Consider the following 27157-nt stretch of genomic DNA (forward strand, 5'->3'; position numbering starts at 1 on the left):
TCCATCTGCCACCCCAAGGACTGATGGGACGCATAGTGACATGGTCACCTCCTAAGGCACATCCCTCTCTTCATTATGACAGCCTGTCAATATGCCTGGAATCAGCCATCAATCAAAGCTGTCATCTGTCCAGACATGCAGACAATGTGTTGAGGAAGGGCATAAACTGATGAGTGGTGGTGGGTATTTGTTCTCAGGCTGTGATAATGATAACCAGGATTATGGAAAGTGTGAAACATGAAGCAAAAACTTAGACAACTGCCCAGCAAAATTGTGTTTACCATCTTGATTGGTAACAAATATTGTAAAGCCACTGGGGAAAAGTACAATAGCACAGTATATTTATTAAAGTGCTTTGAGTTTAATGAGCTATTAAAATAACCGTGATACTGAATTCTAATTCACAGTCTACCTTCATGCTATAATTGAGACAGTTGCAGTTTTCATGTAACATACAAATTGATAATTTTAGGCTGATTATATTGATTTACCTTGTGTAAGATTCTTCAGGAAGACGAAATCCCAACAGACTGCTGTTGCTGTTCTCAATACATCGCTGTCCTTTCAAACATTCACACAAAACATTCCAAAACACAATGGAGCTTAACAGTCGGGTTCTAAAAATCTCAGGCACGTTCTCCTTGGAGAAATTGATTTTTAATAATAACTTATAAACCCTTCAAGAATGACCTACCATGCACTCTGGAGTTGTTAAGTGATGATATATGCATCCGTTGAAGCCACTTCAGATCTCAATTTCATTTTTAAAACAACTGAAATTCTGAAGTCTACATATCCGTTTATATTATAATTCATAAGTTACTTTTAAACAAACCACTGTTTTTACTCAGTTAGATCATTCACAATACTTCATGGGCTGTGCCATTCATTTCATCAAGACAATAATATATATATTTTTTTTGCTTAATTTTTAAAAACAATAATATTTAATACTTTTGAACTCCCTATGAAGAATATGAATGGGGGAAATATTTAATAAAGTGATAAAGTGAGCAGTTGATGTATGCTCTATACTGAGCCATGCTTATGGACAAAATATAGGGTGTGTTTTTTTTTTTTTTTGCCCGGTTTTTTTGCCCGTTTTACTGCCCACCAGGTGAAAATTGTACATCTGATCACTGAAAAATAGGCACATGATTTCAATCATGCCTGTGGCACAATCGGTGTGGGTCAAGTTGCACACTAAAGGGTAAAACTCAGTGTTTGGGGGATGTGCAAAGCAAAGTGTTTCATCAACATTTTTTTAAAAGAACAGCCAAAGAATATTTAAGATAATTTCTATTCATTTATTTATCTGCACGAAAACATTTTCAAAAATATATTTTAACATTGTAAAACATTTCAGGCCAAGTAAACGGTTTTAAAAAAAATCCCAAATATTTCATATGTAAAAATAGTGTATCACTTGGTGTTCTCACGAATGCATTTTCTCCTCTTAAAATATCCTGTACTAACCTATCCTCTGAGAGAAAGTAAACTCTTCTAAACTGTAACACGATAAGGTTTAATTCAGCCTTTATGAATGACTAGATGGCTCCATAGTGGACCACAAATATATACACCTAACTTAATACGGCACAAGGGTGCAATACCACTGCTTTAGCCAATTATTCGGACACATATTGATTGAAAGAGATATCAGCTGTGCAATGGGAGAGATGAATTTAAGATGCACTGCAGAGATATATGTAGTCAGTGTGTGTACACTGCTATTCGTAGTGTCTTTACAATGGGTTTTGACCTCCTGCAGACAGAGGGATGTTGGGAAACGATGTGTAGTGTGACTCTGTATGTGAATGAGTTTATGTTAGTGTGTGTGTGTGTCCCTTTAAAAACATGTTCTCCCTCTGTAGTTCTGTTTACTTGAGGTCCTGGTCCTCTTAGAGTAATACATGTAAACTTTACCCCACATATACATTCTTCATCACCGGAATGTGCTAGGATCATATAGGAATGGGTCACACAGCCAGTCAGGAATGTGACAACGACACAACGAGACATTATTCAGACACTAGAGTCCAGTCCGTCTGGATGGCTATAGCTCCTGGAAGAAGGCCACTCTGGATTTGGTGCTCTGGAGAGTGAGCTGTGGAGACAGATTGAAGGACATTGAGAGACGTACAAAAATGTGCTAAGTTCCAAATTGATGCTCTTCATTTCTTATGAAGTGACAAGTAAGATAAAAAATAAATAAAAAGATAAATATATAAATAAAATACATGCATTACTTAAAAATTGGGGTAAATAAGCATTTTTATTACTACTTTTATTCTGCATTAAATTGCTCAAAGATATTTGCAATGTTACAACATTTTTCAATTTCTAATAAATGTTGCCTTTTTGAACAATCTATTCATCAAAGAACCCTCACAAGAAATGCATCAGTTTCCACAAAAATATTAAGCAGCACAACTGTTTTAAACATTAATAATAATAAAGGATAATAAGCAGCAGCACTAAATCAGCATATTAGAATATTTTCTTATGGATCTATATACATGAAATGTGTTTTAATTAGGGTTGCCAATATATTAAAATTAGCTTGATAAATCTCACAACTACTGCAGAAGATTAAATGTCCCATTTTTTATTTGCTAAAATTAATCAGTAACACTTTACAATAATAATAATAATGCTCAATATCCTCAGTTAATGCAACAGGCAGAGGAGCATGAAAAACAATGAACAATACTTTTACAGCATTGTTTAATGTTACAGTAATTTACATATACTAATATACATGTATGATGTATTATAATGTATTATGAACAAACTATGGAAGCTTATTTTCATTAAGGATAAAAAAAATAAAGGTACATTTTGAGTTGTGAGACATAAACTTGGAATTGCAAGAAAAAATGCTATTGTGAATTGTGAGATATAAACACGCAATTAAAAATGGTAATTGTGACTCACACACAATTTGGACTTTTTTCCTTGCAATTGCGAGTTAAAAAGTCCGAATTGTAAGATGTAAACTTGCAATTGTGGGCAAAAAGATAAAGTATTTTATGTGTTGGTGAAAACAAACTTCTGTAACAAACATGGATTAAAAACAACAACAGTATATTTATTAATACATTTATTATTAAATTTAAAACATTAACAAATAATAGTTAACTGCAGTTAACTGATAACTAATGTGTGTAATATAAGGTTTGTGCATTATACCAGGTTAAATTTAATGTGGTAAGTTCTATAAATTATTGTTTTAACTTTGGCAGGCGTAATTTTTAATTATTTATGCTCATGCCATGAGAAACATTAGACATGTATGACACGTTCAAGACACCTCAGAGTCATGCAGAATTCATAGCGAGAGAGAGTGAAAGAGAGAGAGAGAGCAGTGTGTGTGTCTCTGATCAGCTGTCACTAGTGTGTGTGAGCCCGCTGATGGTGATGTTTAAAGACACTTCAAGACAGAATCCCTCATGAAACACCGGCGTAAACAAACAAGAAGAGACGGAAGAGTGATACACAGATGGGAAAATGATGAAATTAATGCTATATAAAGATGGTACATTTCTGCTTCATTACTGAACTATTTGCAGGGATATAAGGCACAAGTACTTTCACCCTGAAATACCCCAATCTGTGGTTTCCACACATGCTCCAGACATCTTGAGATATAAATGTCACTAGAAATACACTAAAAATAAAGACAAAAGTCTGAGGTTACTCTGCTAGGACAACCGTGTGAACTTGAGGAGAACTGACTTCAAACATCCACTAAAGATCAACTTGAGACCAGATGGTTGGAAGTAATTGCAAAAATGCCTCAGAAAAGTGCAAAAATTCATGTTATCCGCCACTGACAACGCCCGGATACTACAGTAGATTAGGAACGTCTACCGGAAAGCGAAAGTACAGAACCTTTGCGGCCTCCAGCAGGTTAATTACTGTCAGTATGAACACTGTGATGACTTTGAGGAATTACATGTCTTTTTTGATATTTAGGAGAAACTATTTTTAGTGTCTTTTTTAGTTTTTCACTGTTAGAGAAACTGGCCAACTCTCCAATTCATAGAGTTTCTCTACCAAAGTTTAAATCTTAAAGTGATGATACACAGGGCAACTTTTTGAGCAATGTTGCTGGGCAATGTTGCCGTCAACAGGCAATCAGATGAGACACAGGGCCCACGAACGATCTAAATTATCCAGATCGAAATTTATTGCCCATTTTCAATGGGAAAGTGCCCAAGCAACAATCGCTCAGCAAGATTGCCCTGCAACATTGCTCAAAAAGTTGCCCTGTGTATCATCACCTTAAGACTTTAGGATTAACATATCAGCCCAGATCAGAAAAGTGAAGCTAGTTTTCTGAGAAAGTTCTAATAAAACTTTAGCAGATGCCATTTTGGTTTGACATTTTGTATATTTTAAGTAATTTCATTTATTTCTAATGGCAAAGCTGAATTTTCAGCATCATTACTCCAGTCTTCAGTGTCACATGATCCTTAAGAAATCCTTTAAACACGCTGATTTGATGCTCAAAAAACACTTTCTTCTTATTATCAATGTTGACAACAGTTGTGATGTTTAATATTTTTGTGGAAACTGATTTTTTTTTTAATTCCTTAAATAGAAAGTTTAAAAGAACAGCATTTCTTTGAAATAGAAATCTTTTGTAACATTATCAATGCATTTATCATCACGTTTGATCAATTTAATTCATCTTTGATAAATAAAAGTAATAATTTCTTGTTGTTGTTTTTTAAAGTACTGCCGCCAAACATTTGAATGGTGGTGTATGATCATGAAATTTTGTAACCTTCACACAAGTAAACATGTAAAAATGAATGGCATCCCAAAGAAAACATCAATGGAGGTTAATCAACATCACGTGCCAGATCAACATCAATGGAGGTTAATCGACTTTTAACATTTAACTTCATATATTTCACTACAATTAACAAAGGAATGCTTGGACACTTGCGTGCCACTGCTTCAATGGGGATTTTGATGGATTACCGCATCAGCACATTCAGAGAACAGGTGAGACTGTCAGTACATTAAGACACTCTCACTACATCTCTGTCCCTCAGGCTATAGCTAGCAGCAGGACACACCAGGCTATGGAGAAAGCACCGCCACGGCCATTAATCATTCCACAGCGTGACCTGGAAAGCCAGCGACCCTTGGTACTTGCTCCAAGGTCCAGTGCTCAAGCTACCTGAGCAACAGTGATTTACAATGAGTTGGACAGTGTCCCGATACAGGCTTCCAATGCGGGCTCAACATCGGCTAAGAAACCAACAGCTGTCAGAGTGTGTAAGACCGAGTTGGATTTTTTTTGCTGCTGTTAGCATGAGCGCTGTAAAGCTGTTCCCCCAAAGTGTCCGGCTTGATTTGCTCAAGCTCCGCTTCAATTAGACAATCACATCAATGCAGAATGACTGAACACACGGAGGGCAATCCATCCGTCCAAACAACCGGTCACAACACAGGAATCAATTAGCGTAGTGCAAACGAGACAATTTCACACACAGCAGGAAAGGATTCTATGGCTAAAATGGGGCTTTTAATCTACCGTTTCATAAGACTTGATGAAAACGTAGCTGAACCTTTCAGAAAGATGATGAATAAATTAATTTTGGATTATCGGTGCTCGTGGCATGACTAACAGTGTGATTAGGATCATATTTTATAGGAACTAGCCCTTCTGGGAAATGGTATTACAACACAGGCTTTTCAGAAGAGTTTAGTGAACCTGCACTTCCATTTTCAAAATTATTCCTCTCTCAAACACAAGTTGTAATAATTCTAACATTATAGATTTACTTGCTGCAACAAGCACTACTGTAGGTCGTAAAAAGTTAAAGTTGAAGTTATTTGAGTGTTGGACTACAATTTTTTTAAGAATTAAAATCTGAAGAAGGGGTAATACTTCAAAGTGTCTGTGCTGCTACATGATTTTAAGAAATTATATTTCATTTTTAAGTGCCATCTTTTTCTCCAAATCAACTGACAAACTCTTTTAACTCTCCAGTTCAGTTTCTCTTCCAGAATTTGAAATTAATACATTTCAGTTACCAGTTACCAAATTTATGAAACATTCTGTATTAACTGGAAATTTCATCTCATTTTCCAACTTAAGAATAAAGCTAAGAGTATTTTATATTCCCAAAAACATTTAAAAATGTAGTTTTTTTTTTTTACTTAAATTTTCTATAAATTGAATTCCTGATAAGAATGTTCTTAAAATCATCGTAACTAACCTCTTAAAATAAATGTTTACCTTTTATTTCGTAGGTAAAAAAGTTATCCAACTTATCTTAAATCCCCCAAAGGAAAGATCTTTAATAAATGTATTGGGTTGTTTCAAATACAAAGCATTACAACAAAAATAATCAGTTGCGACAAAAATGGTGTGCGCTCCTAGTATTATTATTATGGTAATCTGAACTGCACTTTAGAATAACTTCTTAGAAATTATCTTTAGAAATTTCTTAACTTCTGACCACAGATGTATAACCACTAATCTACCATACATGCAGATAACATATGAAAGAATATGGAGTCTTAATACAGCTCAGGGACTTTGGACCCAGCAGCTGTTGTTCTCAAGTGGGCGAAGAAGGTTCGAATTCAGCTTGCAACAATTCTCTAAACTATTCCCCACTACTTTCCTGTCATCTCTCAACTATTATTGTCAACTATTATATTAGATCTACTATTTATTTACATGTATTTGTCTCAAACAGGGGTGTCCACACCTGCTCCTGGAGGGCCACTGTCCTGCAGTTTAGCTCCAGCCCTCATTAAACACCTGAAACCAGCTAATCAAGGTCTTCAGACTCACTAGAAACTTCCAAGCAAGAGTGTTGGAGCTAAAATCTGCAAGAAATTAGCCCTCCAGGAGCAGGATTAGACACCCCTGGTCTCAAATCTTGTATCACACTACGTCTGGCTTTCTGAAGGATGCATTTAACCAACCTTTTTAAAGTTGCTCTGCTTGCTGGTGCCTTTCTCAGCATTCTCATTATGTAGGATGTCTAGAGGGGTTTCTCGGTCCTTTAGCTTTAATGACTCGATCTCGGTCTTCAGTTCATTCAGCTGCTCCTGAAGGTGTTTGCTCTTCTCCAAATATTCGACCCTGCCAAAGAGGACAGACATATAATGAAACAAAGCTGATCTCCTGGTTTTCATCTGTTTTGAGGCCTATTAACACCCAATTTTAAGCATAAAAAACTCCTCCACACAAGTGAAATATCGTACTGAGATGATGTGCATTTGGAGGCTATTTTGAGGAAACCGGATACGTTTTTCAAGATTCTTTGATGAATAGAAAGCTCAAAATAACAGCATTTATTTAGGTAGAAATCTATTGTAAAATTTTAAATGTCTTTATTGTGCATCCTTGCTGGATAAAAGTATTAATTTACTGCTCCCAAACTTTTGAATGGTAGTGTATTTCATCCACGGAGAACAGGCATAGATGTTTAAGAAGACGATCTTTCAGATCATGACAAATTGGACAATCAATATTTTTTTAAGAATAACAGCACCATACTCTCATGAATATTGACTCTTATTGACTGCCAACCTGAAAGTCATTGGTCATTCTAGTTGAATTGTCTAAACAAACAAGGGAGTAGGGAATTTTATCACATAAAAACAAATCCACTACTCAGTTGAGCATCAGCAGAGAGGACAAACTCTGGTACAGTTGATGTAACTGGTTCAAAAGATGTGGACAGATGTGACACCAGCAGAAAGACTGTGATCAGGATGGACTGCTGCCTGAAATGGGCTGCACTCACTTCTCCTTTTCGATCTCCATGGACAGACGTTTCATGTCAGTGTCTTTGAAGTCAAAACTCAGGTTCTCCATGCTGAAGTTGAAGTTAGTGCCATCAGGAGGAAGAGCATTGGCAGACAACGGCACAGGCTGAGCAGTGAACGAGAGAAAGAGGAAGAAAGAAAAACACATTCAAATGAGCTGAGTGACTATATAAAAGAACAAATGTACACATAATAATTAAGCAATATCACACAAGCAGGAGTGCTGTACCAAACATATCAGTATTAAAATACTAATGCTTCTTAACAGCTTTCCAAAAGCGGAACAGGACATTCAACACAGAAAAAAAATATTGTGTTATATATATATATATATATATATATATATATATATATATATATATATATATATATATATATATATATATATATATATATATATATATATATATATATATATATATATATATAGGCCCTGCAGCATATGAAAGACAGTAGTTTCATATTGAAATAAGGGTCAATGTTTTGACTGGTCAATTAAATGATCAGTGTGGCGACTAGGAAATCAAGCACCTACTGTAGTACGAGCTTCAAAAAACTGCCTTCATTTGCCTTAGGCAGGATGGCGTACCTAAGCAAAGTCAAGCTCAGGTTTGCCTAAGCTACCTATAAGTTGGATTTTGTCAAAAGACCAAAGGACGCTTCAGGGTAAAAGAAAAATACACTACAAAATTCTCAGTTAAGACATCAAGACCCAGAGATAGCAGCAATGCTCTACTGGATTTTTAAGTGGTCAAACAGATACAGCTAACATTAGCCACCCGTAGAAAGAGCTAATGTTTCAAATGATACGCTGACCTCCAGTCACCCCTTAACTCACTGTGCATTTAAAATGTGCGGAAATGAGCCGCCCGTGGGATTTTCAAGAGTATCCACAAAGCTTTGAAAGAGCAGAAGAGCTCAGTTCCCAAGTGCTTAGACCAATAATTAGGAAACTCATTGTAATAGCCCTGAAATGCAGTTTCCAGGTAGAAAAACGTCCTTTCTGGGAACATTTATGTAGAAAAAAAAACAACTAATTTTCTGACCTCAATTATATCCATTACTTACATTCAAGGCTTAGGATAATCCCTCATTTGTCCTGCATTTGAATCAGATATGAAGTGCACTCAGTCATCATGTGTATTTGAACCAGGTGGATATTCACAATGCATTTAATGGAGCTATTCAAGTTAACTGCAGTCTCTCGCTTTTTCGTTTCCCTTAAAATAGCCAGACATTTAAACCCATTTGTAATCCAATTCTGAAAAGCATTACAACCGTGCCACACTATTCCCGGGACCCTATATGGCTACCTAACCATTTTTTAAGTTGGACAGCTTAATATGAATATAAATAATCCTTCTTGATTGCATTAGGGTGGTTATTGCGAGGCTAAAAGACTCTCGAATGTTTCCCTGGATGAGAAGGGAAAGTTTTCCTGCAGGTAATGGAATGGCTGTCTGGTGAAACTTTTATTTAAACAAATTATCCTGACATTGACAAATGGCCAAGAGGCTAAATCAGACTTGCGTAAAAACTGTGCAGAGTTTAAACCCTTTTTCTCTTAGAGATAAAATGGAACTGGCTTCGGACACCAGGCTGATTAAGAATGACAAGCGCTGATGTAACATCATCGGTGGAGATGTTGGAGAACGCAGTGGGGGAGTGTTTTGGTAAGGAATGGGTGATTACCAAGTACGGCGATTTGCTGGTGATCTCCAGTAGTTTGTTTTTTGCTTTGCGCTCCGATTCTCTAGCCTCCTGCAGGTCCTGTTTCAGCTGGTCGGCCTCCTTCGCCCTGCGGAGAATAAATACATTGGGTTAGTCACTCAAGGTTTGAACCCTTTGAAGTGGACACAGTACTGGGATCTCCAAAGCACAAATTCAGCTGGAAATTGAAAAATGGATGCTCAGATCAGCAGTAAATTGACACTTTCACAGGCACAGAATAAAACCGCTATCAAAACATGCACACCAACAGAGTGCCACATACTGAGTAAAGACCCAGTAGATGGCTTTGAGATGGGCCATCAGCATAGATCCAGCTGTGAGAGGAAGATCTGGGTGGTCTATAATAGTGCATGCTCGCATACTGAGTTCTGAGTGACTATATAACAGCAGATGATAGATTATATTATATATATATAGATATAGATTATATATATAGATATAGATTATATATATTATATATATATATAAATAATATGTGTGTGTAACTTGCTTCTATTTTTAATATACTAGTGTAATAAACAGACTATAGGCAAAATAAATAAAATAATAATATTAATATTTATATTATATATGCTCTTTCTGTGCAATATTTTTAAAGTAATATCTATATCTGTCTGCTTTTTATTTTTCAGTTGCCAGCCAACACCACCATTTTTGATCATATTCACAAAACTTTCATGTTTTGCCCCAACAATATTTTGTTTAATGAATGTGTAAACAGTCAATATATATAATAAAATAAAAAATAATATATATATATATATATATATATATATATATATATATATATATATATATATATATATATATATTATTTATATATATATATATATATATATATATATATATATATATATATAGCGCCTTTCCTCAGTGTTTTGTGCTTTTGTTATTTTTAATACTTTGTTTAATTTTTCATTTATTTCAGTTTAGTCATTTTTGTACTTTCACTCAACATTTATCATTTTAGTCTAAGTTTTTCCATCTAATATTAATGTTATTTATTTCAGCTTTATTTCAATTAACTAAAACAATTTTCAATAGTTAACAATTTTATATTTTCAGAAAAGAATAAGAAAAATGGTACTCGGCTATTCAAAAGAGTTTAAAAAACATGACATTTTAAAAATAATTGCTTTTAAAACCCAATTAAAAGCTCTAATCGTTTAACCATTGGTATACCACTAAATATGTGTTAAAATAACACCATGAAAAGCAGTCATCTGATGAAAGAATATCCAAATATTTATGCTGAACATGCGTGTGTGATACTACCTCCTTTCAGACTCTTCTGCCATCTTGAGTGCAAGCATTTCAGCTTCTAGCATCTTCTGTTCCATGAGTCTCTTCTCCTCCTCAGAGCGAATAGCTGTCACCTTTATAGAGAATAATTCAGAGCATGATCAGTCATCAATGGTCCAAAAGGATCTTCTATGTGCAGCTGATGTGTTGATGTACATGCTCACTAGCCTTAATCCGCTGCATCTCCTGTTCAGCCTCAGCAGCTTTCTGAGCCAACAGCTTGGCCTCCTCCTCAGCGATTTGTGCCTTCTCCGCCAACAGATCTGCTGTCTCCTCCGAACATAACTGAAAACAGAGAGACCGCACACATTGCACAGATGCACATAGGTAATTTTGCTTCATTTGATTCCCTTGTTGATAAACTGCATTAGACGGTCAAGTTCAGCATTTTACTCCAATGCAGCATTATTATTAAAAAAGCAATCTGAATTATTCTATATAAATTTAACTTTAGCTGTTTTACACAATTCCACACAATTTATGTAAAAAAACTGTTACATAAAGCTCAGTCTAACACATTTACGTCATTTGCTTCACAGAAATCATGTCACTAGGTTAGTCTTTTCTTCCCTAAATATATCTCTCAAAACAGATCTACTTTTGGCAAGGAAAGTGAAAAAAACTCATCAATATTTGAGAGAGCGAGAGAAAGAAAACTCAGGACTGGCAAGGATATGAAACTCTCTGATTAAAAATAAGACGACCTGTGCTATTCTGAGCTCTCTATAATTTGAATTAGCGTTATGCTGAGCATGGATAGTGAACTATTAAGAGAAATGCACATATCAGAGTTACTCACACTGATATCAGATTAAAAGCAACAAAGACAAAATACCCTGAGAGTGTGCACTGAACATTGAGTATTAAAATGCTATGTGAAAAGATAAAAGAAATATAGCCTTAGAAATATTATTATATGCAATAATAAATTAAATGTACAAATATTTAGGTCGGATGGGTCCCAAAAAACTAAAATGAATGCAAACTGAAAATTGGGCTTAGACTTTAAAGTGGCCAAAAAAAGGTAAACATCTGTAAATGTTCAGACTTCTGTTTAGATTATAACTGATTGTTATGAATTTTGATATACATTTTATAATAATCATAATTATTATTAAAATAATAAAAATATTTTTTTTTTTATTATTTAATAATAACAACTATCATTATTGTTGTTGTAGTACTGGTACTTAGTGTACAAAGTGTACTTAGGATAATTATAATTAGTTGATCATTGATAATCAAATATGTCACTACTAAGACAGAAAAAACACCTGCAACAGAATTTTGGGAAAAGTAAAGAAATGCATTACATCACTATTAAAAACATCACTATTAAGAAAAAAAAAAAACAGTATGAGGCTCACACACATGGGTTGAGTACAAGTATAGATACTGAAGTGCTCTAGCAAGCACTGAAATGATTAGGGAAAGTATATTTAGTGTGGGTGATGTTTTAGTTTCTCACCAGTGCTTCATTGGCCATGTGAGCTTCGTCCTGTAACTGAATCAGTCTCCTCTCCAGTTCGTCACGAGCTCTTTCTGCCTCCTCACGCAATTGTTTCTCTCTCTCCAGCCTCTGCCGTTCCATCTACAGAGAGGTGCAAAAAGCTCATCCATATTTCACCAGGATTGCAGCGTTGCTAAATGGGTCTAGTGGATCGCAAATCCAGCACCTGGTTAAAGGTGCCTGAAGGTGCAATGCACATGGGGACCATGAAGTCTTAAGATTAACTAGCGAGGGAGGGAGGGAGGGATTTGGCTGACACTTGCCAAGCTCTCTAAAGCAAGATGACTGTTTTCCAAAATTGTAATAACTTATAGGAATATTTATCCTCATACATTGCCGTTCAAAATTTTGGGATCAGTAACACCGTGCCCTAATCAGAAGATACGATAAGATTCTGGCGACAACCGATTTGTCTGTCCACACCCAATGACATATGACGCAACAAAATCCATCATAAATCACAGCCAATCAGAAGAGCATGTGGGTGGGCTCTCTCTGCAAGTTCATAAATGTTAATTATCCATTGTTGCTTTCAGTATGGATATAAAGAGCACAAAATATTCACACTTACATTAGACGCTTTTAACATTAAAATAAAGCAAGCAAGCATGCAACTTTATTTATATAGCACATTTTCTTTATTTATATAGCACCCCCAAAGTGCAACGTCTGAGATTATCATTGTCATATTTTCTACTGTATGTTGTTGTTCCAGCCATGATTTTGCAGAAATAGAGACCGTTTCTAAAATAGAATAACCATCGCGGCTGGTTAAGACACTATATAAGAGGTTAAGACACTATGGTTAAGACACTTTTTATAATAAATTACTTTTATTCAGCAAGTATGAAACAAATTGATCAAAAGTGACAGAATAGACCTTTACACCTCAGTTTAAATCAACTGCAACTGTGACTATTCTATTTTATAAGTGGTTTCTATTTCTGTGACATCAGACTGGAACAACAGCATACAACATATGCCCATGATAATCTCAGGTACTGTTTATGTGCCTTATTTAATCTTAAAAGCATCTAATGTGAGTTTGACTATAATTTTGTGGGACCTTCATTGCCATACCGAAAGAAAATGCATCAGTTTCCTCAACAATATTAGACAACTGTTTTCAAAATTGATAATACGAAATCAGCATATTAGAATGATTTCTGAAGGATCCTGTGACACTGAAGACTGGAGTAATGATGCTGAAAATTCAGCTTTGCATCACAGGAATAAATTACATTTTAAAATATATTCAAATAGAAAAGAGTCATTTTAAATTGTAATAATATTTCACAATATTACTTGTTTTACTGTACTTTTGATCAACTAAATGCAGCCTTGTTGAGCAAAAGAGACTGTACAAAAACAATCTAAATTCTTTCCAACCCCAAATTTTTAAATAAGAAAAGGCCGTCAAGGCTATGAAAAATGTACATGTATGCTGGTTTCTCTAATATACTGAAATTCTTTTTCATTTGCAACAAGCTACATTGCTGGAGAGAGAAATATTTAATCAGTGTACACATTAACTTTTTGTTCTCTCTTATCTTTATTACTCTTTTATACTTTATATATTTTTTATATATTCTATATTCCTTTCAACTTTCTTATTTTGCTTTTCTCTTTATATCCTTTAAGACTCGAACTCATTAAAAATCAGAGCCCAGAAAACAGCTTGCTTTCATTTATTTATTTAGCATAAAAACAAACAATATTCTCTACGTGTTGCATGAAATCATTAACTTTCCCCCGACCTGTTTGCGGGCTTTCTCTTCTCTAGCCTGCATCTTCATCTGCTGGACTTCCAACGAATCAACTCTGCGTCTCCTTATGAAGAGATCATGATTTCCGATGCACAGCTGAAGAATCTTTAAACACATAAAAATTGCCTTATTAAAAGCTTAGTATGCCCTTTAAAAAAAAGTAAATTCTGTTATATTTTACCCTCATGTCATTCCAAACCTGTATTTCTTTAACAAATAAAATTTCAGTTCATGTCTCACAAATGCCATCACATATATTCCAAGTCTTCAACCCATATCAGTTATAAGTTGTAAAGACCATTTAATGATGTTTTTATGGTTTTATATGGTAATTGTCTTAACTAACATAGGATTAATGACATATACATTTATTAAACATTAAATCTGTTGCCTTCCAGCTGAGATCTTTAACCACCATGCCACACCACAGTGGATTTGTGTTGATCAAACAACTTATCTCTGCATTCACATCATGAAATACTCACCAGTTTATTGACTTTGAGTTTTGAGGAGTTGAATTTGAAGACATCTGCCCTCTTATCCAAGGGCTTAATGGCAAACTGAAGAGACAGTTACAGAAATGAGTGCACCAACAGCAATAAACGACACATAGACACATTAGCATAGAGCAGGTTGGATAAAGCATGAATTGTTCATAAAATAAGTACCTCTTTGTCGCTGTAAGAGATGTTTCTGATCTCATTCCAGGGAAAAGAAATTTTGGGCGTCAGTCTGTTATCCGGGTCATAAATGTGGAGGCCCAAAGCGTCAACACCCAGCAGTAAGCTAGTACCCTTTTTATTCTTAAAGAGAAGATATTAAAAAGACATTAAAAAGACATACATTTATTTTACCATCATGATCTCACCACCACAGCTTTACAGAGTAAAATGGATAGCCAAAGTAATATTTCAAACAAAAAGGCAGAAATAATTATTCTACTGTAAGTTTCAAGCAGGGTAGACACATAATGAAGTGGGAGATGATGCAAGTTAAAGGGGATAAGGTCAACAATAATAAAAGGTTTCTTTATAACAAACAATAATAAAGGTATAAAATAATAAAAGTGTTTGGCTGTAAAGGCTTCAGCCGTCGGAAATCAGCTCAGATTGTTGATGTTGTACAGAAGCGAAGGCATTTCTTACCCTAATGGAAAAGTAATTGACCCCATACATCTCCAGATCCTGAGCTATTTTTAAATACTCCATCTCGGCTTCATCTCTGCAGCACACAATAACATACAAAAACGTGGGAGGGAGAGAGAAAGAACAGGAGAAAGGGAGAGAGAATAAATTAGACACAAAATAAAATATTCCACCGCAGGGCTTTAATGAGACTCAACTAACTTGGAGTGCAGAAACTAGAGGTCACGCAGTACGTCTTACTTACAGTAACTGATAATGGCAATAAACACAAACACACACACACACACACACACACTCACCATAAACACACCAATTAAATTTTATACTAAATATCACTCTAAAAATCCTATTTTTTAGGACTAAAAATAACTAGATGTTTAGTACCACCTTCATGTTCTTGCGAGTCTGCAGGGAACATGCCTCATCAAACCACACTTACCGAGAGCAAGAAGCACAGAATGAGTGAGGAGCCGCTCACATAGAATGGGTTTGTGAACTCAGAACAGCCAGACGTAGTTTAACCGAAAGCAAGGGTCTCAAAATGATCTACTTTTAAACTTGTTTTTAAGATGGTCATCTTAAACGGTTAGTTCACCCAAAAATGTAAAAATTCTCATCAATAACTCACCCCTGATGTCGAACTTTGAAACAAAGATCTTTCTGATGAAATCTGAGAGCTTTCTGTCCCTCCATTGACAGCTACACAACTGACACCGACGCTTCAAGAAGTTCATAAAACTAATCCATATGAATTGTGCGGTTTAGTCCAACATTTCTGAAGAGACTCCATCGCTTTACATGATTGACAGATTGAATTTAGGTTTTTAAATCACATTTAAACATCGATCAGCGAACAAACAGAAGCTCATTGGTTCTTGCTGAAGCTGCGTAACATGAGAATGAACCTCATTGGCTCTCTCATTGGTTCTGTTTACTATAACTGATGTGTGAGTTGATGAATGTTTAAATGTGAATAAAAGCCTTAATTAAATTTGTTCATCATATAAAGTGTTCTAGTCTCTTCAGAAAATTTGGACTAAACCGCTCAATTCATTTGGATTAGTTTTATGATCTCTTTATGAACTTTTTGAAGCATCAAAGTGGTAGTTGCGTAGCTGTCAATGGAGGGACAGAAATCACACAGATTTCATTTGTGTTCTGAAGATGAACAGAAGTCTTATGGGTTTGGAACGACCATGTGCATGTGTACATAGACCAACAACAAAATAATTAAACAGAGTATTTTTTCAGTTGTTTATTTAATTTATTAAGTAAATAAATTAATTTTATTTAAACAATTAAAAAAAAAGAAAAGAAAAATGAACAGATGAAAATATGGCAATATATGTGAATGGCAATATAACCTTGAACAATAAAGAAATAAAGAAATAAAAAAATAAAAACAATTGAATAAGCTACAAAGTAAATATATATATATATATATATATATATATATATATATATATATATATATATATATATATATATATATATATATATATATATATATATATATATATATATATATATATATATTTTTTATTTTTTTTTTTTATAAAAAAATAAAATAAACTAATAAACGAATGCTAAATGATAAAATAAAGAAAATTCTCTGCCAAAATGCTAGGGTTTCTATAAGAGGTTGTCAGGGTGTTGCTAAGGTAGTTGCTAGGATAGTTCTGGGTTTTTGTGTACTCTTTTTACTCTTATCATGTGAAAAAGCTAGCCAATCATAAGGGAGATCATTTACATATTATTTACATATTTATATTATAATTTACAAGTCCTAATGATACAATAACAAAATGGCTCAGAGGCCTGAAAATGACACATGAAACTATAACAACTGTTTTACTACAAGAAACCCTGACTAACATTGGACATCAGGGGAAAAAAGTAATAAGCTATAAAAGTCAAATTAAGCTGGGTGTATGTGTGAATGAGAGAGATAAAACAAGAAGTGCAGAATGTGTATTTGTTGTGAGTGTGTCAAGAATACACTGGAGTGCTGTCACATGCAATGATAAGGTCTGGAATAAGAAAGTGCCCTACATGCATCTAAATGGGCTCTGAAGCAACACAGGAAGCCGGTTTCATCATTAAGTAGACCAATTAGGGCTTCATTTTTATTTATTTTTGCAGAGCAAGGCTATGCCCAGTTCTGCAAGAAGCAGGCCAGTTTTTCATCTTTTGAGAGTCTTGACTTCCCAAGGTGCACATCACACAGAGTTAAAGTCCCCGTGAACCGGAAGTTGCAAACGACTTTTCTCCAGTGTTGTGACGTATTTCCAAGTGAAAGGGAATATTGAACAGTTTTTCCTCCTCTCCATCTCTGCTCTGCTCAAACGGCAAGACTGAGAATATGGTGTACAATACCTGGTTCTGCCCCTGTGCTCAGCGTAGCAGACCGTGATTCTCTCCTCCCACATCTCTGCAGTCATCTGGTACAGATTAATAACCTGCACAAGAGAAAGACACACAAAGATCAGTCATCAACTTGAACAAAGACTTTAACTCTCTCATAATGGGATTTTCACAACAGAGCTCTTGGTGCACTCTGTTTGACATCAGTATTCATTTTGTTTGTTGGAATGAAAGCAGATTTCCACTTGAAAAGAGGGAAGTGAACAATTATTGAAGACATACACTGCCATTAAAAAGTTTGGGCATAGTAAGATTTTAGTTTTTTGGAAGAAAATTTATCTAAAGTGACAGTAAATGTTTATAATGTTACAAAAGATTTCTATTTCAATAAATGCTGTTCTTATGAATTTTCTATTCATCAAAGAAACTTGAAAACATGTATCACGGTTTCCACAGAAATATTAGGCTAAGCTGCTATTTTCAATATTGATAATAATAAGTTTGTTGAGCAGCAAATCAGCATATTAGAATGATTTCTGAAAGATCATGTGACACTGAAGACTGGAATAATGACGCTGAAAATACAGCTTTGCTTCACAGGAATTAATTACATTTTAAAATTGATTTAAATAGAAAATGTATTTTAAGTTGTAATAATATTTCACAATATTATGATCAAATAAATGCCGCCTTGGTGAGGAAAAAGAGACTTCTTTAAAAAACATTTTAAAAAAATCTTACCAACCCCAAGTTTTGAACAGCAGTGGCACATAATTATAATGTATTATGTAAATTACCAAAGTAAAATAGCTCACATTCTTTGCATCGTTTGCAATGTTTCTGGGGAAGATAGTATGTATGGTGTTACAGTAAGTTCTGGAATGGAGAGACTAAAACATGAGTCATTCTAGCTTCAGTGGTAAAAGGCTGCCATTAATATTTATGGTGGAAAACTTGTTGATATCACAAATATAGCATATTCTTGTGCTAAACAAACAACACAGTGTGGAAAATAATAGTGTAAAAAGAGTTAATAGAGCCAAACACAATGGCTAATAGAGCTGAAGGACACTTTCTAATTAAGTGTGACTATTTAAATCCTTCAGACGATTTTGAATGCCAGTGGAGTAAACAAACGCTCTTTCTCAGTTCTTACTGACATGTGAGCGGATGTTTCCAGCCGAGAGCTTTCACTACATCTAACGCCCTACGGGAAGCCCGCTGAAGCCTTACGGGCTTGTTACGAGCTCTGTGAACATAATCAGCGTAATTAGCATGGAGTGGCGCCCATCTCAACATCACACTCACTCTCTTTGGTAGCAGCTCCTCTTGGGACAGGAAGCCCGGCTTGTGGACATTAGGGTCGTAATCACCGTACTGCAGAAGCAAGATGACAAATCAAAATAAGCTCAATTATGAGGAAAAACATGAACTCATGCAGTCACAAAAACAGCCATTATATCCACCTGCTCTGCCTTAAAGTGAATTGAGTAATACGTAGTTGCCTAAAACATAAAAGCCCTTTCAAATCAAAATGAGATGAAATTCAGCTTTTTTATGAGGAATTATGGGTAAGATCAGTAGGGACACTGCTGAGAGGAAAAGAAAATTGCACAATCACATTTTACACAGATGTTACAACTGCATTGATTAGTGGACTTAAAGAGGCTACATGCGATTTTCTGAAATTTAAACTCGCGACTGACACCTGTGGGCAAAAAACGGAACTGCTCGCTCTCGTACGTGCACACTTCACAAGTCATCCGCTGCAAAGAAGTCAACATTATGTTTACAGAGGTAAGAACAGTCAAATACATATATTGTTTGAGAAACTAAGTTTGTTTGCTGACTAGCGGTGGTGGCAGAGTGATCTGAAACGTTTAAAGGGGGGGGTGAAATGCTATTTCATGCATACTGAGTTTTTTACACTGGTAAAGAGTTGGATTCCCATGCTAAACATGGACAAAGTTTCAAAAACTAAGTTGTACGTTTGAAGGAGTATTTTTGTTCCAAAAATACTCCTTCCGGTTTGTCAAAAGTTTCGGAAAGTTTTTTTCGAGTATGGCTCTGTCTTATGTAAGATAGAGCGGAATTTCCTTATATGGGTCCTAAGGGCACTTCTCCGGTAAGATCGCGGGCGCGCGCGCACTCGTAGACTAGAGCAAGAGAGTGAAAGCAGTACGCCATCAAAGCGCCCTGCCCGGCTTTTGGGAAGTCAATGTCACCAAAGAAGTGTGTTTTTGGTTGCCAGGGCAAGACAACCCTGCACAGATTCCCAAAGAACCCAGCGTTAAGTGGACCAGTGGATGGAGTTTGTTTTTTCAGAGCATCAACGGAGCTGTGTAAGACTGTTTGTTCCCTGCATTTCGACGATGATTGTTTTATAAACAAAGCCCAGATCGTCGGATTTGCAGATCGTCTAATGCTTAAGGATCGAGCAGTCGCAATGATAAAGGTTTGCGATCGTGCGTTGGAACGGTGAGTAAAACTGTTGAACAAATGTCTCTGTGTGTTGTTAGCTCGGCGCGTTAGCACAGCTTTAGCTTCGCCCACACGGCCCGCCCCCAGCCGCTCGTTTTTTTCCGGAAAGACTCGGTACAGCCTATCTTTCAATTAAAAATATAATAAAACAAAAGACTTTTTGGAGATATGAAGGATGCAATATTACTCTATAGGTACTCAAGATTAACAGGAGATTGAGTGAAAATGAGCATTTCACCCCCCCTTTAACATGAACGCGCTTGACGTCACATCCGCAGAAAATAGGAAAAATAGGATACAGGCTTATACCAGAGAATGTCTAATAGGAAGAGAATTGGCACTCTCTGCTTACTTCCGGGTTCTGGATTGGTTGCAGTAACACGTCTCTGTCCATGCGGGGGCGCTCGCGAGCGAGTGCAGAATGAATGGAGGTCTATGGCGAAATACCCCTCAAAACCCACTTTTCTCAGGATATAATTTTTTGTCTAGTAATTTGAATGTTGTATTCGAAAGGAGATGCAAAGAAATTACACATTGCTGGGTGTTCGATTTTTTTAGAGTCACTTATTTGGTTTAAAAAGTCTTTTAAAATGTCAATGACGTCAGAATGCTGACGTCATTAGCAGAATGCTAGCGTGTTATGGGCAACAACAACTCAACCTGTAAGAAATAGAAAAGAAATAAGTACTCGTTCATTCAACTTTCGACCTATAACCCATGTTGAACTTGCAAAACCTACAATAAAATCTGAGATTTCTCAACGGCATTTGGGTGAAAGAGACACATTTAGCCGTATAGCCCCATTGACTCCCATTCAGTCTGCACTCGCTCGCGATCACCCCCAGTGGAATTCTAATGGAACTGCAACCAAAATCAATACAATGGGGCTGAATAGGGAGTGCCAAGGCTCTCCGTAGACGGGCTCTGCTTATACGTGCACCCACTGTGAGCTGACAAGGTGTCAGTATGCTCATCAGGAGATGTTTGAGTCATAAATGGTCAAATAAAAAGGCTATTGTTACGTTTATTTTGGGGAAAAAGTTGCATGTAGCCTCTTTAAATGATGACAAATATTTTCAGGTTATAAAAAAAAAAAAAAAAAAAATCTTTATCACACTACCATTTAAAAGTTTGGGGTCAGAAGGTTTCTCTTATGCTCACCAAGGCTGAATTTATTTGATCAAAAATTAATTTTGTGAAATATTATTACAATTTAAACTAACATATTATATTGTATTCATATTTGTTTATTATGATCAATATTTTGTGGAAAGAATTTTTTTCAGGTTTCTTTGATGAACAGAAAGTTGAAAAGAACAGCATTTATTTGAAATAGAAATATTTTGTAACAATGTAAACATCTTTACTGTAACTTTCTCAATTTAATGTTCCCTTGCTTAATAAAAGTATTACTTTTTTTTTATTTTTTTATTTTATTAAAAAATAAAAATAAAAAACGTGTACATCCACATTCCTTTCTGTTACCCTCACAAACTTACCAAAAAAAAAAAAACAACAAACAAAAAACAAGTTTCATTCTTTCTTTCTTTTTTTTTCTTTTCTTTTTTTTTCCTGGTCCTGCAGTCTTATCCAAACACATTAACTGTTTCGGTTCTACTTTCGGTACCGTGTGAAAGTGTTAAGTGTATTTATTGTCTAAATCAGGGTTCCTCAAACTCGGTCCTGGAGGGCCGCAGTCCTGCTCAGTTTAGCTCCAACCCTAATAAAACACACCTGAGCAAGCTAATCAATGTCTTCAGGATCACTAGAAACTCACAGCTAGGTGTGTTTGATCAGGGTTGGAGCTAAACTGTGCAGGACAGTGGCCCTCCAGGACCGAGTTTGAGAAACCCTGGTCTATATGTTTGGTTTGTTTATAAACACTGAGGAAACTGTATGTGGTAATCAACACCATGGCACAGATGCAGAACATAAAACCATCTCAGAAAACTCATGTATGACAAGGCTTATGAAATCGACCAAAATAAACAGCGAAGACACAACATTACAGATTGTGGACTGCTGTGCAGAGACTGAGGAACAAGCAGATATGCAGAAACAGAAACAAAAAAATTCCTCAGTATCACGCTGGCTTCCCATTTTGCTCCGGACAGATTCATGCTGCTCAGCCACGATGAGACTGGCATGTGAAAGCATCCCCATTTGAAAGAGTCGGTGTAAATGGTTGCCGTCTAAGCTTCACTCCTGCATTAAGAACAAGCTTTCTCTGTAAGGGAGAAACAGCTGCCATCTCAGTCTCTCCCCTCTGTTCCACATTCTCTTCCACTTTTTTATTTCTTACTTGATTTTTCTGCCTATGCCTCTTTTTTGATTCTTACTCCCTTCACACCTCCTCTTTCTCTCTGCTCTTGCCTTCTTTAACTTCCAGTCTCTTTGAATAACTCCAAATCTGCACCTGATGGTTTAATACAGAAACAGAAATCTGTCACGCAGCTTCTCACATTTCTAAAACAGATAAATTTGACTGACTGAGCCACATTCAAAGCCAATTAGTGACTGCACATTCATTAAAATTATAATAATGCCACAAGTAGCAGATTACTAGCAGATGTAGAATTAAAAAATTCTAAAATTACAGTACAAGTAATTTTATGTACTGTACTAGTAACAGTACATTTTTGCATTATACAATGAAAAAAATTGTTAATAAAAATGGTAGTAACTTTTTTAGAGAATTCATTGATTTAAAATACATAAATCAGATAAATTGAATGCATTAATCAAATACATTAAACGGACTACCTTTTGAAATAATTATCATAATGTTCATCAAGGTTTGATAAAAAATTCAGTAAAACTAATATTGTGAAATATTATTCCAATTTTAAATATGTGTTTTCTATTATAATACATCTTAAAATGTAATTTATTCCTGTGACACAAAGCTAAAAATTTTCAGCATCATTTCTCCAGTCTTCAGTGCCACATGATAATTAGGAAATTATAATTATTATTATTATCAATTATTATTGTCAGCGTCAAAAACGGTTTTGCTGCTTAAATCTTTTTGGGAAAGTGTGATTAAATCCATCAAAGCATCCTTTTTGTAACATTATAAATGTCTTTACTGTCACTTTTGATCAATTTGATGCATCCTTGCTGAATAAAATTATTCATTTCTTAAAAAAAAAAATCCTAGTATGTATGTATGTGTGTATGTATATAAATAACTAAATAAATGTATATATATATTATGACTATTATATATACTTAGAATTAATAATAATTAATTACTGTCCCCAAACTTTTAAATGAATGTATACTAATTTACCATCTAATTTGATTATTATTTTCTTTTATTCAAAACTTGGACTCAAACCAATGCTTTTGGGAAACACGGCTTGTTTGATCTGGAATAAATGCTAAAACAGATTACGTAACAAAAGTTGAGTTAAAAACTCAATAGTAATAGTAGTAAATAGTAAAACTAATATAATAAAACAGATTAAATAACATTACATTGTTCTGTTTTTTGATGAATTATAATATCAAATAAAAATAAAAAAACTGATCAGTTGTCCACAAATCACAAACATGACAAAAAAAATTCCAAATAAAAACGGGCAAATTTCTGAGTTTGCAGCACTGTAAAATGCTTTGAAAAACCATCAAAATACGTAAGCACACCAGCACAAGGCTAAAAAAACCAGCTAAACCATTTGAAGCTTACAAACTGCTTTAACAAAGCAAACAAAAGCTTTAGTAGATTCCCGTCCAGTTTTTAGAGCCATCTAGCGTTCCTTCTGTGTCTAACATGAGTCAGAGAGAAAAAGAGTGTGCTTTCTAAATTGGAGGCTTTTGGATAAATCAAATGCTCTTGTTGCCCCTGAGCTGTCAATCAAACTGACACCTGCTTAATAAAATGCACTTCTTTCTGTGGGAAGTGTAATGGGTTAGATGCCGACCTTGAAGGGACGTCCACAGGAGGTTATGGTTAAGCTCTGACACCTTTCTGCGTGTCTATCAAAGAAAAAACGTTTTAAAAAAAAAGAAAAAGAAAAACACAAGTGTGTTAGAAAGAGCACTGACCTTAGCGTGGACGGCGTAAGAGGCTAACAGCACCGAAGCCTCGGGAGGACAGTAGATCTCCTCCTCTAAAATGTTCTTCTTTACCTGCAGGATTTCAGAACAGAGGAGAGTAAGATGAATAGAATTGCATTATTATTTATCTCTACACTTTTTGGGGAATTTGTTACCAAGCATTTCATGCAATGCCATCATGATAAATTACGGTGAAAAAAAATCACCCTAGAGCAACTTAACGTTAAGGATCTTGCTAAAGGGCACAACAGGGTTTTTTCAAGGATCATTCCTTTGCAGTGTTTGCCCAGACCTTTCACTGCTAATGCTACTGCTAGCACATATTATAGAACAACATTAGAGACAAAGTATGTTTTGCAAAAAAATGACCCATATTAAGTTATTCAACCTCCATTGCAAAATAAAATCTTTCAACTGTTTGCAATGAACAAATCAAACAACAGTAATTTAAATAGCTCACAACAAATGTTTCAACAGTTTTCCACAAATTCAACTGAAAATGCAACTTTTAATGACTTCCACAGTCTCAAAATTATTCAACCCCCTTGAATAGAATCCCTCTCAAAAGATCAACACATCTGCAAAAAAATGTGTTGTCTCAAGCACACCTGATGCAACTAATCAAGGGCTTCATTAGTTGCACCAGGTGTGCTTGAGCTAGAACACATGAAATATCTGAACTGGCTAGGTTTGTTGAGTGTCACGTCTGACTGCATGTTAGAAATATGACTAAATCAAAAGAAAGGTCCAAAAAGTTAAGAGAAGATATCATTGCTCTTCACAAACAAGGAACAGGATACAAAAAGATAGCGAAGGAACTAAATGTTCCTAGAGACACCGTTGGAAGCATACAGGTCGGTAAGTTTACAACTGTGCAGGTCAGTTAGTTGTTTTATGTTTTTAAAGTCTATGCTCTCCAACATTGCATTTATTTGATAAAAAAATACAGTAAACAACAGTAATATTGTTAAATATTGTGAAAATTGTGAAACTGTTTTCTGTTTTAATATATTTAAAATGTATTTCCTGTCTTCAGTGTCACATGATCCTTCAGAAATCATTCTAATATGCTGATTTAGTACTCAAACATTTCTAATATAAAATGCTGAAAACCTTGTGCTGCTTTATATTTTTGTGGAAATTGAGATGCACATTTTTAGGACTCTTTGATGAATGGAAAGTTCAAAAGAACAGCATTTATTTGAACATTATAACATTATAAATATCTTTACGGTCACTTTGAACAATTTAATGAATCCTTGCTGAATAAACGTATTCATTTTTAATTTAAAAACTAAAGACACAAAATAAACAGTTTGTAAGTAGCATGTTGAATACAGCAAAGTATGATGGTGGATTTTTAAAGGATGCATCCAAGTATAAAATTTCATTTAAATTTAAAATAATACTAAGCAACTTTTAAGGTAAATAATTTAGCTAGATGCTAACTATTACATGGAAACAGAAACATGAGACAAAGTGCTCTGCGTATACGTCTTTCTACGTAAAGTAACTACAAACTGTGACCAAACCCCAATGTCAGAAACAGATCCCCAAATAGTTAAACTTCCATAGTCAAAGTCTAGGGAACTTTAATGCCTTATAGAAAACTAGATATTTTGGCAGGTACTTTCTGAATTCACTGAAAAAACAACACTGTTTTTCAGCTATCCTCTCAACTATCCATTAGTAAGCCGGCAGAGGTTGTCTCCTTCAGGCTCTATGGACTGCAAAGCCCAGATGTCATTTAAGGCTGCAAATACAAAGCAAAAGCAGAATATTTCAGGGTCAGTTTTAAGAACTCTAGAAGCAGTAGATGCCTCACAGGTTACACATTCACTGCCGCAGGGCTGCTGAGTTGAATTCTAAGTGGGGTTGTAGGGAGAAAACTACTCTCCGCCTCAGACGTCATGTCCATGGACTGCTGGCTGATCGTCTGATTCACATGGCACACAAAATGGTAAACACTTCAGATGTTTTCAAGTCGTCGTCTGATTGGTTGAATTCTACAGGATTTCTGAGAGACGTTTATGCCGCGTTCCTTATCCGTCCGCCTGGAAACAAAGATGCCGTGACACCAAAACCCCTCATGGAAGAAGAAAGCCCTCGTGTATACAACAGTAAGCACTTATTAGGATCAACTAAATGCTGGAAGTATGTGAAGTTTGCGGCACCATTGTTGCAGTATACTTGCCAACGTTCTTGAATGGATAATTTATTAGATGCATGCCGTTGTGTTACCGGGATGGGCCACAGACTTTACATTTTTAATCCCCTAAACATGATGCAGAAAAAAACTGTGATCCTTGGATCAAGATCCTTGGCCAATGAAAGCTGCGATGGAGTGAGTCCAGACCTTCTGCCGTCGGTCTGAAGGTCTAGCTACGCGAGACTAGGAGAAAATATGCGACCTGGGATAGGACTGCTCAGAGTCCTAGTGCAGACTCCTAATCCTGGTCATAATTTGAGTATCGATCATTTAGACTGAATGAATAAATAGGATCTATCAGAGTTGAAATTAAAAAAAAAAAAAAAGTTCAAGATTTCAGTAATAGGTTTAGATTTTCTACATCCAAGCTGCTCTGAATGTGTAGATTTTTTTTAAAAGAAAATAAAAATACTGAAACATGAAAATAAATAAATTTGAAAAAATTTGATTTTGCTAACTAGAAACAAAAAAATACAATATATCAAATAAAATAAGTATTTAATAAGTACATGCTGAATTAATTCAAGAAACCTGTGGAAAAGAAAAAGAAAGTTTCAATGCAGTGCTGCCTTGAATGAATGACTACTGAATGAATCAAAGAATCAAATTAATTCCTGATTTCATGCTTCATCAAAAGAGAAAATTAATAAGGAATGGAGGAATAGACCCCTGACCTTTCAGAACAAAGGAAGTGGGTAACAGAACAAAAGGTTGTTTATGTACACAGTTTATAAATGCATAAATGTGTGTTCACACCAAAAGGTTAGTATTTCATTTTCAA

At 35.2% G+C, this 27157-nt stretch overlaps 1 protein-coding gene across 3 annotated transcripts in view; it reads right to left on the reverse strand.

Annotated features, from left to right (window-relative positions):
* Positions 1-1289: 1289 nt before the first annotated feature.
* The window catches only part of nf2a (NF2, moesin-ezrin-radixin like (MERLIN) tumor suppressor a), a 35068-nt gene continuing 9200 nt past the window's right edge, over positions 1290-27157 (reverse strand). For 2 of the 3 annotated variants that reach the window (XM_081364625.1, XM_081364627.1), the window contains 14 exons: positions 24156-24239; positions 18933-19001; positions 17637-17719; positions 15261-15336; positions 14784-14918; positions 14601-14675; positions 14107-14220; positions 12308-12430; positions 11008-11124; positions 10813-10913; positions 9499-9604; positions 7785-7912; positions 6958-7117; positions 1290-2107 (listed from right to left, as the gene is read on the reverse strand). In XM_081364625.1, coding sequence (XP_081220751.1) covers positions 2057-2107; positions 6958-7117; positions 7785-7912; positions 9499-9604; positions 10813-10913; positions 11008-11124; positions 12308-12430; positions 14107-14220; positions 14601-14675; positions 14784-14918; positions 15261-15336; positions 17637-17719; positions 18933-19001; positions 24156-24239 — 1422 coding nt within the window. In that variant the 3' untranslated portion in view covers positions 1290-2056. The remainder of the gene's footprint in view (positions 2108-6957; positions 7118-7784; positions 7913-9498; positions 9605-10812; positions 10914-11007; positions 11125-12307; positions 12431-14106; positions 14221-14600; positions 14676-14783; positions 14919-15260; positions 15337-17636; positions 17720-18932; positions 19002-24155; positions 24240-27157) is intronic. The other variant, XM_081364626.1, reaches the window with a different exon arrangement.

Source organism: Scardinius erythrophthalmus (assembly GCF_964197995.2).
Source record: "Scardinius erythrophthalmus genome assembly, chromosome: 5".
Lineage (NCBI taxonomy): Eukaryota > Metazoa > Chordata > Actinopteri > Cypriniformes > Leuciscidae > Scardinius > Scardinius erythrophthalmus.